We start from the raw sequence: 16,149 nt of genomic DNA, 5'->3' as shown, positions 1-16,149 counted from the left end.
TATTAACAAAAGAAATTGAAATGGCACGAGTTAGGAGTTATTTTTTTTTACAAATCCTGTAAGTTGTCATCAAGTGTGATATATTTAGAGAATGCGGCCTGCATGTACGTGCACCTGATTCCCGATAGTCCAATGGAGTAAATAAATATGATTGAAAAGCTACATGCAGTGAACTATATACCGATGTTGGCAGATCATGGAAGAATCGTGTCGATCCAGTTAGACGCGAAAGGTCAGTTGGGTCAATTGGCGCGGTTGCGAACACACAGTTCAGTGCAGTTAGTGGTGGTAGATCTGTACGTCTGTATCTTGGTCATCACTGGGTTTGTCTCAGCATACAGCCTGCGTCATGGAATTACCTTCAAGGAGTGCACAGCGATGGCATCTCAATAGCTTTCCTTTAAAAGTTACCTGAAGCATACAGTCAGCTACATGCAAAAAAAACCACGGTACAGTACTGGACTTTATACTGATGGGTGTACAGTGTATGAAATGGTTGCATATCGCATCAGCATAAACCAGCTAGGCATACTCCACATTTGCCAGTATACTTTAAATAAACGTCACTTTAGAGGGCGCCGTCACGAAGATTGTATGGAAATGGAAATCAACCAACTATATAGAAGAATCGTTCTGGACAAACCTCGTCCTAGTCCTCCTGCACGCTCTATTAACCGGTGATTGTTACCAGCTCAATAAGCCTATTTACCAGTGATTGTTAACAGCTCAGTAAGCCTACACGCATTAAATAATGTTATATCAGTCTGTAAATAAATCGGCAATAAAAACAAATTATTTAAAACTGAAGTACATGTGTATGTTGTGTATTTCCTCTGACTAACATTTCACCCACCTGAATGAAAGCTTTACTCTGGTTTCCAATCGCATGTTATGTATCATCGAGATTGTGCATATGGTTGTTTCCAGTCCCGTAGTCGGGACGGGGAACCCCCGCCCCTCCCCCCCCCCCCCCTCACACACGAGTTACTTTACCTTGAATTTCAAGACAAACCTTTTTCTTTACCTTTGTAATTACATGGCCATCGACATAACCCAGAAATATGCTATCTCCATGAAACCAATTTGTATTCACTGAGACAGTTTAGTATTTACAATACTCCTCGACGTCTGAGAATGATAGTCATAATTTTCAGACAAAGTACCTTTGAATTGATTTAGATATTATAGTTTTTCTTTAGTTTTTTTTATTTGACGGCAAAACTGGAAACCAATTAACCTTCATACGCTTCATGAGTGTGTAAAATATGTCTCCTAAGCAAATAAATATATCAAAGCCATATATATGTTTACATGTGTATTGCGGTACAAAAAAGTAATAATAATTCAAAGAAAGATATTGTAACGCTACCTCAGCCTATAAGATTCCGGGGGGGGGGGGGCCAAAATATTCCCTACTGAGGACTGGTGGTGGTATGGAAACAAATGCGGCTTGGATGGTTGTATGTTAGTAACGACGATCCTTAAATCTCGCTGTGACTGTACACGCAAATAATATAGCACATAGATAAACGGGTAAAAGAAGGAGCGCTGAGTAGATTTCGTAATCTATTATTATACAATCAGCCACGGTGCGGACAATACATCGGCACGAAGCCCTCAATGACAAATAGAAAAAGAAACGAAAATGGTTACGAGGTCTCAATACCGCAGTAGAGTCCTATAACGATACGTACAAAAGTATATAAAAGACGAATACAAAACAGATACAAATACGACCACAATGATCGGAGCCAGGGCTACTACCGAACAGAACGATCAGAACGGGAGCAAAGACTGATTCACTTGTCTCGAGATCTGATCCACCTGAGCTGGTGAGCAGACGTCACGTGACCTGCAATACTTAGGACACCGTCAAAGGGAAAGCATATGTGGCTAAAAACAGTGACATGTAGTCTAGAGAATAGAGGGCGACATATATGATGACCAACGGCATCACAATATACTAATATATGTTGATACACAACTTGTCATGATTTGCATAAAATCTCTGACATATCTAATTTGGAAATAGTTTAAACAAGGATAAAAGTACACGGTATAAATACAAGTAATATTGAATAAACATATTTGTTATGGAACACACACAATGTCTTGGTCGTTTGACAAGTTATAACTGATAAAGTTCGTTTTTTTTAAATTGTTTCATATATTACGTTACCACTATTAACGATGCCTGCTTCAGTGTGTACCTATATGCAGCGAACTTTTATTGCCAAGTTTCATACTTCCAAGTCGAAACACGTGACAGTTCCAGAAACAGCAACTCCCTCAAAAATCCACATCGTCGGTTCTTCGCTTGAATGGAAACCATTTTACTCTTCATTTGTAAAATTGGTTATATCAGCAATAACTTAGCTGATATCATTAATTATATACTGATACCATTAATTGATTTGATGATATCATTTAAAATAAATGCTGGTATCACCAATTGATTGTTGATATCACCAAACATTTATTATTGATATCATGAAATCAATAGCTGCTATATAATATCAACAATAAATTGCTGATATAACCAATCAACATATAAAGAGTAAAAACAGTTTTTCATAAACTATACACATTGTAGTGAACACTCTCAGGCTGCTGGTACACTACGATATCATGAGGTAGTAACCTTCTGCCTATAAGTGCCACAGCAATAACAATTATTAGTGAGAAAACTTAATAGTTCGTAATGAATAGAACATAGTTAATTCTTAATAAATAACAAGTATGTAATTGCAAGGGCAACTTAATAATGCATTATAACAAACGAACAATCCCTAATGACCAACTAAATTGTAAATACGTAATTTATAATTATTATTCTCATGGCACTAACAGGCTCCATTTACTTCATCCCTTTTTGTACTTATGTCTTTCTCCTATCCTGGGTTGCCTGGCAACCTTCAGTTATATCTCATACCGCAACTGCCTCTCTTTCCGTTCCATTTTCGGATTCCATATCTGACTCTAACATTTTCATTTGTATCTGGTTTACCGGCTGGGTGGGTGTGGTTAACTTTTCATTGACCTCTTCTTGTACGTGATCTGATTGGTCGTTCGTTGTTTCGTCACGTCTTTTGGCATTGCGGCTTTCATGAAAGTAAACCATATAAACATAGTCACACGCCATTAGCACGCCCGATAAAACCAGGGCAAATCCCGCCACGATGAATGGAATGCTGTAACTGCCGGTAGCTTTCTCCAAGTAACCTATCAAAATAAAATAAGAAGCAAATTAAGAAGCAAAAAAGTAAAGAAGTACAGCTGAGTTGGTTCTCTGCAACTGATGTCGGGATGTCACTCGACATTGAACTCGCATTTAACACAGAGCAAACATTTCCCCGATCTTTACTGAAAACAAATCGCAGAGTACTCTTTTCTGTTATGAGAAAGTACATTTCATTTTGATATCCAATTTTAATTTTGGGTGAGAATTCCCCCAGATCCCGTACATGCAGGGCGTCGACGTCAATGACATGACCACCCCTTCCAATTTATAAAATCATGGATACGCCACATTATAATATAATCACACATCTTGAAGAACTGACAAAACATACGCGCACATTTCATGTCCTAAAACTATGACGCATTTCCGTCTGACCACATCCACAGACAAATGCACATATATCTTCATAGGTGCAGAACACCATATCACTTTGCTTTGCTCAAACTGTAACCAAATACCTCATTTGCGAAGCGCTTTCGATTTGCTTTTAAGTCGCTATACTTTCGTGGTAATTTTATTTAGTGTCTTAGGCTTGCGTGGGAATTGACGATAAGGTTTGTTATGTAAAACACAAACGCGCAAATAGTCTCGCGAAATATAAATACGAGGCGCGCATTTCAGTTACTGCTATCCATGTAGTGTACCCTTAATAATACAGACGTTCTACAGACACATTCCAATCTCCTCTCTCCTCTGCAATACTTCCCATAGTCAATGTTTATCTGAGTTGAGTCACATTTCAATTTCTTTTGACAGTGCCTGGTGAAGAACCGAAACCGGGAGGTACTTCTGAAAATTTGTGATTTTGTCCATCCAAAAGGAGATATATGAATATTGCTTTTACTCACCCATAACGAATAATCCAATCAGAGTACCGATTCCATTAAACATTAGAATCACACCAAATCCTTTAGCCACCTGGTCTTCATTTAGGACAGTCCGAACACACATGATCGAAACAGCGAAGATGAGGCCGGAGGATAAACCAAACGATACAGCGAGGACGGTCAGCGATGAGAACGAAAATGCGAATGGATTTAGAAAATCCGTTGCTGCATTGATGAAACAAGCTAAAGCATAGAGGGGCATAGCGGATACAATGTTACAGTCTAAGAGGAACCCATGCGTAGCTCTACTTATGGTGCTACCGATGCCTATAAAGGACAGAAGTAACGCACCTTGGAATTTAGAGAGACCCGCCTCGAAGACAGCTTTAGATGCGAAGAATACAAGCGACGCGTAATAACCATATCCCATCACACAACAAGAAGCTGTCACAGTTGCAAATCGGGGTTTCTCATAAAGTAAGTCCATACCGAGAAATCTAGGAATAGAAACCACAAAATGGTAACATTTACGGGCAAAGTTCATTTCATGGTCGCTCGTGTTCTTTCTGTTTTTACGGGATATTTTGTTCTGGCGTAAAAAATAACATTCTTTGGCAGACGGTCGGAATAAAACTCCGCTGAGACAGACTAAGAGTGATATGGCCGACAGGATCCTCATTGCTCCCTTCCACGTGTACCTGGAACTCAGCGTCTCCACTAGCAATGGAATTACGATAATACCAATACCTACCCCAGAATAGGTTACACCATTGGCAAAAGCAAGCCAATTTTGGAAGTAAAACCCAATAACAGTAACGGTAGGTTGGAAGGCAAGGCCTGTGAAAAATGCTGTCAAACATAAGAAAGAATAAGTCATAGTTAAAAAAAAAATTTAGTTTTAATGAGCATATTATCTTGGAATAAGTGTAAATGATATACAGAGCATGAGATGGAGAGTAAGACAAAGTTGGACCTATAGGTGTATGAATTAGATAGGGTATGTACGTACTGGTATTATATACATGCGCAACTATTAACATAAAAAGTACATCCCCATAACAGAAACCCAGCAGTACTATATAGGTATGAGACAATGTCGACTGCGTTTCAATGAGGTCACGTCATGTTACCAGTGACGTGCGCATAGGGGCGACCAGCTCCATCATCAGTCGCGGCGGATAACGTTCAGTCGGGGAATTTTTTTTCCCTTCAAAATTCATTAGTGCACATTGTGTTCAGACCAAATTATAGACCTAATTAAGGATCTATCATCTAACCCACAACCACACCCAACATTCGAAAATTTTAGATCCGTCAGTAAAGGTTCGTACCTCTGCCCCTCACCGTGGGGAAATATGGAATTTGCACCCCCCCCCTCCCACTTCCCTTTCGAAACATTCAGGGCACTTCACTGGACATTACCAATATGCAGAGCAGTATACTTACATTGGACGAAGATCAAGACATATATATGCCATAGTTCTGTGCTAAAAGTCACAGCTAACATTAAAGCAGCGAACACGAGTCCACCTATTATGACGATTGGTCTGGTCCCATAACGGCTAGTCAGACCCCCAGCTATAAGACCTGTGGAATAATCACAATGACATAGTACTTTAACTCAAGGGCGGCGGAACCGGGGGGCACAGGGGGCACGTGCCCCCCCCCACTTTTCCTCAGGATGAAAATGTGCCCTTTTTCTACATAAAAATTGGGGTGTCTCAAGTTAGCAAGAGGTCAGGGAACCAGCATGAACACTCGGGAAGGGCCGTTTCCGGCCATCTGAGGGGTTTGTAAAACCAAAAATTTTCTTGCACGCTCCGCGCCAACCGATGGTGGCGCTCCGCTCAGATAGTCGTGCATACAACTTTGCAAATCCTGGCTACGCCCCTGACTTTTTAATGAATTTCTGTTGGTCAAACTCAAAGCTATTTCGAATGGAAACAAATTTGTTAAGATATTAACAAGAAATAAACTCTAATTCGGAAGATTCCTTCATTAGCAACTAGCATGATTTTCACCTCATTTTGTCTCAAAAGAAAACTTGTTCATTGTTTCTCAATTTGCACATTGGATATTGCAGTGCTAGTATGCATATTTTCCTTGAGGGGGGTGTGGGGGGGTTGATGGAGTGATGCGTATACGCAAATAAGGTACGGTACAATAAGAGTTATAAAGGGTGCTAAATATAAGGCTGCATCAGTACAATCAAATTTCTGCAAAGTGCCCTTTGATGTCGGTGCCCCCCCCCCCAGATTAAAAGTGCTTCCGCCGCCCTTGCTTTAACTATACACACTGAATGTGCATCCCCATTCATACTCGCAAACTTACAGGCATGTGGTCATATAGTTAAATGGATAACGAAGGCGAGAATCAAAGACAATTTGATATTATTCAGCAACCTCAAAACTATCTAATATTCGATTTTTAAGTTAACCGCTTCGTCTTGGACTGAATACGCTCATTTGAAAATTGGCTCCTATAAGGCCTCACCACAATACACAGTACCAGAATAGTAGCTACACTATATCGGTCTCCTGTATTACTGAGTTCACAAATTCACACACCCAGTTGGGACAATTTTTTCTATACTGTAGTGTATACCCGCTTCAGAGCACTGGTATTGTCAGTTCGAGCAGTATGAATATCATGTTTGTATCAGATCAAGGTTAGGAACTGTTTGTACTGTTAATACAAGTGCTTTGAGAGCAGGATATTGGACTACAGTTTAGAGTGGTATCAGCATTAGGAAATTGTCCCAACTGGCTGATTCACAAGAAAGTAGACGCATATTCAACAGGAAAGTGCATACATATTCGACCGAGCAGAATATCATATCATATACACGAGATTAGTATATGAAGTAACACTACGGTGGTCTATTGTACATAAAGCCCATCATACAGAAAAACATACAGAAGAGGCCCCTTCCTAATCATATAGCTTATTAATAACTGAACATGTTTCGCGGCAGATCCGTACCAGCATTTCTTTTCCTGACGAAACTATTACAAATGATTAACCATGCACATATACATACATAATTATGAATACCACTCCTTCAAACTAAGCGATTTTTCCTCATTGCTGTTTTATTCAACAACAACAAAAATGGTATGCGTCGCACTGCTTAATGAATTGCTTTACTCTTACATTTACGAATATCTGCAATTTATTGCATATATCAGTCAATTCTTGTCGACCAAAGTATATAAGCAAGTTCCGTTTCTTTATTTGTAGGTTTTTTCTTGTCAGTTACCTGGTCTTTATACTTTCGCTTCGAGTAAACTTGGGCACTCCCACATTATGGAACGCCGAAAGGACTCTATGATATTGAAGCCCATGTCTATACAGGCTGTCTGTGCGTAATGTTCAAAGGATTTATGGTTTTGCAGTAAAGTAACATATACACCAAAGCGCAAAACATAATAACAATATTAGTTTGCATCATGAACATATCAACCAGAACACCCTTATGTCTAATGAGCCGTCTATTAAACAACTTTCAATGCAATCCGCGACATTAGTTGTTAATCATATTAAATACCAAATGAGCAGAGACGAAGCAACATGGCTTTGCCGTCAACATAGCAGCCTGTCTTTGTTGTTTTGTCTCCAAACGTCACTCATGGAGTTGAGTGAAATAAAAGACTTAAAGACAACCCTCCAAAAAAATGCTATGATACAAAGAAAATTTAGAGTTAACTTCCATCATTGTAAAGCTCAATGTTAAACCGCTGAGTTCAGTTGAGAAAAGACATGTTTTAACATGTCCGTGACTAGCATAAATCAACTAAGCGGCTGGATTATCTAGTCTAATACACAGCCTTTTTGGAAGAGTGCTGTTAGTTCTTCTTTTTTCTTGTTCTTCTTCTTCTTCTTTCTTTGAGTTTGTTTGTTTGTTGTTTGTTTGTGTGTTGTTTGTTTTTTTGTTAGCCAGATTCTATAAAAGCTTAAACAATGAATTCAGAAGACGATATCACCTTCACTTCAGCCATTAATGAATGAACATTATCGACAATAAAATATGAAAGTTTTGATGTCAGATGGTGCATTGTAGGGCATATTAAGACTATATATAAATAAGATCTTTAATAAGCTCTTAACGAAAGGATGTGCATGTAAATACTCTTTGACTTCTTGTGAGGTTGAAAGAGGGGGCTAGTACATCCGTAATATTCTCCCCGACTGAATGTAGGAACCCCCGACTGAATCATGTTCACCAACTGCTAGTAATTGGAGGTAACCCCACCCCTCTCCGCGTGTCTTTCGCATACCACTGACAATGGCTATTTCCGATACTAGTTCGATTTACATAAACCTATGAATGAACGATTTGACAACAAGGTACGGTAGTAAAGGACACTGTGTTGTATGACCAGCACTGTAGTTTCAAACTCATTCGATTCCGACAGGCAAACTACAACCCCAGCCGCACAAATGGCACATCTACACTGTCTCCGGTTATATATATATTATGTTTATCAGTTAAGACCTTCTAAAGCCTTTAATTAATCCCTTCAGCCAGTTCAATAAACGCTGGTCGTTCATCTTCACGCATCAGCGCGCGTGCACTCTATTTGAACCCTGGCATGGTATACAAATATAGCCGTATAATACTTCATATTGTGTTGAAACAGAGTCAACCACAGGTTCGCAATAGCTTCCACTTGACACACATTACTTTGGTAACAAAGACTGCACTGAAATGAAATTATAAAATAACAAATACAGACAAACATAAAAAACCAAACAATGTAGGCCTATAACAAACCATTGCAACAACGAACAATGTAGGCCTATAACAAACCATTGCAAAAACAAAACCATGCATAGGCCTATAACATGCCATTGTAAAAACAATGTATAGGCCTATGACATACCATTACAGCGCCTGAAGCGAATTACTCCGTTAACCGTTGCGTATATACATGTAGCAATTACATATGTAAATAGGTTGACGCGTTCGTAAACGGGCGATACATCCCACCCTTTACAGGAGATACAGGGGGTAGGAAACTTCCAAAAGTGGGGGGGAGCACAACATCAGAGGGGCACTTTCTCATTCCACAACCACCACTCGTTATGCTATAAACCGATACAGGCCGGCCATATCACTTAAATATATATGATTAGATGTGTTAGTATGCTATGAATACTATTTATTGAGATTATTAATTGTTGCGTGCTACGAAAAGATATGGCATGCCGTTTTAAAAAAAATATCATGTACAAACTAAAAATAAGTAATTAAAATAAAATATTAAAATTAACAAAGGCTTAAGATATGCTTAATATATCCAAAAGACAGTTTTTCATCAAAGGGGCACATTGTATTTGTCAGTAGGGCACATTTGCTATTTTGGAGGAAAAAAAAGTGGAAGGCACATGCCTTCCACTTTTTTGAAGGCATGTCCCCTCCTCCCCACCCCCCCCCCCAGTGCCCACTCTCCTCCGGTTCCTACTTCCTTGAGTAGATATAAATGTATATTGTGATCCCATCAATTGCCAGATATGTCAATATGGCCACAATCTCAAACCAAAAACATGATACGCACATTTACCGCTTCTTTGACAATTATGATGGAGCTTGGTTCCATTGTATCCATGCATAGGCATCGACTTTTGAGTCTCCGCACTGTTGCTATAGTGAATACAGACTAACCGATGAAGCACTTCTTGAATTTTGATACCATCACTAAATACTTCCTCTGCGCTTTCCCCATACAGTCACTTTAAGTTCATGTTTACAATGATAACAAGCATAACCATGCACGTCTGTGATGTCCGCATGAATGTTTTTGTGACCCATTCGACACCGTGAATACCATTTCGCTAGTAAAACGTGTTGACAACATGAAGTAATTATAAACAAACGAGACACGCAGAATTCGACCCCAGTCTCGAACAATGAAGGCAGAATTTCTCAGAATTTCTCAAAACCTCGGTTTATTCTTTCTTAGTTTGCTGATCACAAAGTATCGCCTTCGGGAGAAATCAGTAAGAAGAAGGTATTCCACACAACACGTGCAGTTAAATCATGACGATACAGCCTGCAGTGATATATCAGAGTGGGAATATGCGGAGACAAATCGATTTCGATGCATAATTAAGCTTATGCATTAGTTCTAAGCTGGAGAGTTTCATCCAAGGCTTAAAAGAAATCAATCAAACTAGAATTGCCCAAAATACATGGTTTCAAATTTTCAATGACGTAATTAGCTGCATCTTGTAGGAATCTAACATCTGAAGGATCCCTTCTAGAGGTATGATGCATACGAGATTTCGACATAACATTCTCTGTTTCACACTGCCATGAAATGGCTATTGAAATCCACTAAACACCATCAAATGTTACGAGAAATTCTGATGTAGTTTAAAATTCAGCCGAAATTTGAGACCATATGACCTTTGACATCTAATGAAAATAACAGGGATCATGTTTATGACATATGACATCCCATACGATTTCTGACTTATGAGATACGTACAAGTTTGATTTCTCATCTTGAGATATCGCGTTTACAAGGCTTTCATACTCAGACTTACACCTCTGATGACCTAACCTGACCTTTGACTTCAATTTGAAACCACGGGGCTTATGTGGCACATCTACATACAAAGTTTCAAATCCATCCAATATTTCCTTCTTGAGATATTGGGTTTACAGCGTTTCCACACTTCTATCCCATGGTGGTCTCAAATGACCTTCGACCTCCACCAAAATTCAATTCAGTATGGTACATCCACATCAAAATATGAGATATATGTCAGAGATTATCTTCTTGTGATATTATATATTGTTTACAAAGTTTTCACATTTTGACCTCAAATGACCTTTAACCTCCACCAAAGAACATTATTTAGGGTTCTTTTTCTTGTAATATGTGAGGTGTAAATGTACCAAGTATGAAATTTGTCCGCCACTTGAGGTTTTCATAGAGCTTCCTCTTATGACACAGTTACATCACTTACATCCAAAGGGTCCATTCAGTGCAGTCAGAATTCCAACCCATCCGACTTCGGCGGCACCGACATCGAAGAACTTCTGCCACTCGACGAACAGAGCTCCCATACCTTCCACGTAACCTGTGGAGGGAAACAACCACTCAATATTTCCAAACATCAGTATAAAAACAAAATGTTTATTTGTCTACTTTATTTCACAATCAAGATAGAGGGCTAGCGCAGGTCTATAAAGTTACATCAGGTCATAGGGTCAGACCAGATAACAGTGCCTGATATTTTAACGTTGAGTTGCATATCTATGTTGTTTGCATTGTTTAGTTTCATGAATTGGAATAATCATTTACAAGCAATACCCGTCGACCCTAACGGTAATGAGTACTTTTTCCCTCCAAAAATTGCTAGTGGATGCATAAACAAAACACTCGGAGAAGTAACTACTTAAGCTGCAACTCTTATATTACACAGTGTAATTCACGGAAACGCTCATCAGACAGATGTTGCCGACCTTTGACCCATGGAGAAGCCCCATATTTGAAACGGAAGGAGCGGCTTACACGCATATTCTCGGATATGATCTTGTCGCCGACCAGTAAAGGAAAATTCAATTGAAAGGGTGCATGCTATTTAGATCAATGTAGAAGTAATTTTGTAATGAAATAGATGCATGTTAAACACATATACTATATTGTCATGAAATGACAACGTTTTCCCCTCTAACCAAGATCGTGTATATATTCGATTTAATCCACGTATACGGTATCACTTGCAAGATACTTCTGGACATTTTGAAGTGATAATAACAGCGAAATTATGGCCAAGTAGCTCTTAGAGTCTTAGATGAGGTCATTATTTAGCGCTTTTGTGGCGTCGAGTAAACGAAACACTTTACCGTCATAATGCTTAAAAAACAAATATAAATTTAATGGTAGGCTATATAATATAGTCTTAGCGATTACATCTGCACTGTGGTTAAACATGCATATGCAGCAGTAGTATGTTGATGACGGTACCGGTGAAAAGGTAAACATGGAGCGATTTAACCCATTCCAAAATTTTACACATAGCCTATTTATCAGTTTGTTTAATTTTGTTCATATGTCTTCTAAGTTAATTCAAATTAATTCATAACACAAATACTGGAGATATCGGGGGCCGACTTTGTGCTGCTATAATGTATCTAACTTTCTCCAGGCTGTTGTACTACGTTCATGTTCAAATTGTTAAGGTCACTACCGTGGACTATATTGGTTTTTAGTTTCCATGATAACTTCTTTTGTCAACACGTAATTTAATTTGTTAGTTACCGTCTTAAATTAAAAACCACCCAACATAGGCGCGGACTGAGTATGGGGGATTATAGGCCCATAAACCCCTCACCCTAACACATTGTAATAAAAATGCATTATAGCACAACTTTGCATGTAGAAATAATTTCCTTGAATATTCTTCAAAATGCACCAGTTCACGTTCAAACTTTCATTTGGGGAGAGATTCCCTCAGACCCTCCCTTTACATGAGAGTTATCTTTTATCGCGACTTCGCCCCCCCCCCGGCCAACCCCCCCCCCCCCCTAGCTACAATCCCTCATACACTGCACTCTGTATCGGTCTGATTCAGTTTGGACATTTTCTCCAACCAGGCCTTCTATGGTCTAGTTTTTAATGACTTTTATTTATTTATTTTTGATAAATGAAAAGCATTTTGGAACATCGTTACTAAATTTATTAATATGCATAATATGTCAAATGCAAATTAGGCAATACTGGTTTCCATTAGAAGGATAGACATGGTTTGCTATCGAAGAGTTTCGGTTTTGCAGTCTTCGCGTACATTCCCTTGAGTTCACCAAAAAATATTAGAATAGAATAAAATGGTTGAACTGCTCACCCAGCTGCTGTCTGATATAGTAACTTCAGTAGGCATGTGACCCAAAATACACAGCTTATGTAGGCAAATTAGATATTAATTTCTTGTCTCCACTTTCCATTTCTCTTTCGCTCAGCCGATGCACATACAACCAAGCTACTTTGTCCTCAACTCGAACGGACATATCAGACAGCTAACGTAAAGAACTGCATGGTTTCCGCGGGATTTATAACTATAGCCTAAACATGCGATTCGTGTGAACTGTAATGCTGCTGTCAACCTGATGAAAGTATGCTGCAGTGGCTTCGCACTCATTCAGATACAATAGGCTACGAAATCGCATGTTGCATTTGGTTTAATTTTATAAGTAAATATTGAATATTGCAATAACGTGGCGTTCAGCAAACACATAATCCGCTTTCGGTTGGCCTATAATATGTTGGAAACATGCATGCATCTTAGTACTAAGTATAGTCTAACCCAACAGTACGTAAACACATTCAAGCAAAAAGTTGTATCGTGCATAACGTTCTTACCTGCGAGTAAAATTTCATTAGATACCGAGGCTGCGAGGGCTATCCATCCCCAGCCACCATCAGGAGCCGCCGGTACTTCAGCCGTCATATTTGGTTAAGTCGCACTGGATTGTCAGGGAATACATCTGATAGACAAACACTATATTTTAGGTCACACTCAAATGATTTGCGTGTAGTCAAAGATAATTCACCTTCGGAAAGATATGTCACTCTGTTGATTTACTATGTAACGCTTAAACGAGAGTTACGTGATACATTAGGGAATAGCGCCCACACTCGGTTGGTGGGTAACTGATTTGAAGAGACAGTGCAACGATATGTGTGTTGATCGGTATAGAGTCATGGAATCATCGATTCCCAATCACTCCGTGTCTCATATTTCCAACGGCTCTGGTATTGTCATTATGAGAGAACAGTCTCGGGTACTTCTAGATCATAAATAATGGCAGTTTTGCATTCTTTGTGTTCGGAGTCATTCAAGAAGATATGAATTTAAAAGTGATAGGGTTTGTCAAGGTTGAGCAGCAAATGCACGGAATTATAGTAATTGCATTATTCTCACTTTTGATAGGATGTGAAACTGAAATTACAAAACAAATTAGACAAAAAGCCACATTTATTTATTTATTTATCACAGCAATTCTCACGAATCAGCAGAAAGTATGAGTATGAGTATGAGAAAGTATGAGACTTATTGTCCGTTATGATAGCACACATTTCAGCCTGGTAACTAATGTCGATCGTCCGCCATTGCCTTCAGTCTGTTATAATAAAATGTGTCCACAATGAATGAAGAGTGTTTAAGGATGTCCACTAACTTCTTCTTTCAGGTTGTAGTTTCATAAATAAATATAAAAATATGATTAAACACAGTACCTATCTTCTTTTTATGTCAAAATGTTATCAAGCAATTTAGTAATGAAACACTAGAGATATCCGGAATTAAAGGCATTGAAGACTCGCCCCAAACCGCGTACCGCGCTCTGAAAAGGTTAACTTTCCGTTGCTTGCAAATGACGTTTTCTGCTTGTCGCTACAAAATGCAGACAGTAATGAAATGTGATACCTTGTTATCTTTTATCTAGACCTGAGATGTCCATCGCTGCTATGTACACTGTGTTGTGGGTATTGACCGTAGCTGTATGTATTGACTGTACACTAGTGTCTAATTACCGACGGTAGCAAGCTGTGTGTGTATTTTCTGGGATCGATGGTGTTGTCTAACACTTCTGTTACACCTCATTCGAAACTAGGTCAGATTACCGGCATGGGACGTTTCTTTGTGCGCGAGTCTTCACACCCTTTAATTGCTGGGTATTCAGATAAGGCTGATCTGTTGCTTGCAGATTTATTATTTAAGTTAGAATGGAAAAGGGGATACAATATTTCAGTTGACCGAATGTTTCATCAACAATAAAATATAAAAACTGAAACAGTGAAGATCTTCACCAGCAATACAATAAATTCCCCTTTCATGTTAATACAAAAGTGAACATAAGCTGAATGTTTACATACATTAATTGTTGCTGGTTACAATTATCACGAATTATACATTCCTGTATATGTAACATATGTATATATTTAGCCCACTGCTTCTACAAATGCGGAGCGTTCTGTCTAGATATTCGGCTGTTGAAGTCTGTAATTCTGCACGTCTTGAAATCTGGACCCACAGTGCACACCTAGACATAAAAGAGACAGTTTGCTTACTTGCCGGATGCAATATTTGTATACAGAAGCCTAGAACAGAGCTGTAAAAGAAATAGTTTTTGGGAACTGGAACTAACTGCATTGGTGTCATGAGAGGTTCAGATCCTGCGACAGTACATGATATATGTACATTGTAGTTTTCAATCTTCAGTATAAGCTAATTATTTATTAGTGTTAATGCCATGTTCAATTTCCTAGCTAGCCTATACATCCTTCAATTGAGCTATTAAAAGAATGCTGTTTTTAGCCCCAAATATGCTAGATTTATAAATATGATCAATCGTGGTTACAATTCTTAAACTGTTTTTTTTTTACCATCCATGGAGGAAATTAACTTCTCTGGGACATGCAGTCCATGTGTTCATTTAAATAATGTCTGAGAACAACTAGGAGAGTAAAGACCTCCAGAAAAGTACTTTTGAAAACTTCTAGCAATTATAGAATGATATAATTTGGGGCCAATACATGCAGACTACCTTTAACTTACACTTGTCATCATTCGTAGCCTTTTAATTTTGCCATTTTTTATCAGGTTAGAAATTCTTCGGGGTCGTATTTCATTTTGAGATTGTTGTTTGTATAATATTCGAGAGATTTAATAATTTAAAGGGTTTGTCTCCGATCAGTGCAAGCCTGGGCTTGTCACTTCATCCATCTAATTCCATGCACCCCCCCCCCCCCCCCAATTACAAAGTTTAATCCCCTAGCCTATATAGGCTTAAGTCAAGAGGATTCCAGCCTTGCTCGGACTAGGCATATACTTGGGCAATAGGATAATCAGGCCCCATAGGTCACTCTTTCTCTAGTCTTATGTCCTTGGATATAGGTAGGCTACATTATGTAACTTTTGCTTCAATATTACCAAGGCTTAGCTGCATAGGCGTAGGCCTAAGATAGACCTACAGCCTGTACAGGCGTACCCTCTCTAACGTCTCATTTCCTCTTTTTTTAAATTAAAAAATTAAAAAGTTTAGATATTATTACAATATTCCATTTACCG

The 16,149-nt window shown here is 38.7% G+C and overlaps 1 protein-coding gene across 2 annotated transcripts; it reads right to left on the bottom strand.

Annotated features, from left to right (window-relative positions):
• Positions 1-1,549: 1,549 nt before the first annotated feature.
• On the bottom strand, positions 1,550-13,668 carry LOC139977011 (monocarboxylate transporter 13-like). 2 transcript variants are annotated; one of them, XM_071985952.1, is made up of 5 exons: positions 13,440-13,668; positions 11,044-11,157; positions 5,515-5,655; positions 4,090-4,917; positions 1,550-3,222 (listed from the first exon to the last, which is right to left on the bottom strand). In XM_071985952.1, the coding sequence occupies exons 1-5, from the start codon at positions 13,525-13,527 to the stop codon at positions 2,927-2,929; spliced, it is 1,467 nt and encodes a 488-aa protein (XP_071842053.1). In that variant the 5' UTR covers positions 13,528-13,668; the 3' UTR covers positions 1,550-2,926. The 2 variants fall into 2 exon arrangements, with proteins under 2 accessions (XP_071842053.1, XP_071842054.1); XM_071985953.1 differs by lacking the exon at positions 13,440-13,668 and adding an exon at positions 12,925-13,185.
• Positions 13,669-16,149: the final 2,481 nt, after the last annotated feature.

Source organism: Apostichopus japonicus, chromosome 12 (genome assembly GCF_037975245.1).
Source record: "Apostichopus japonicus isolate 1M-3 chromosome 12, ASM3797524v1, whole genome shotgun sequence".
NCBI classification, from domain to species: Eukaryota; Metazoa; Echinodermata; class Holothuroidea; order Aspidochirotida; family Stichopodidae; genus Apostichopus; species Apostichopus japonicus.
The sequence above is the reverse complement of the archived record's forward strand: the minus strand, read 5'-3'. Positions and strand labels throughout refer to the sequence as shown.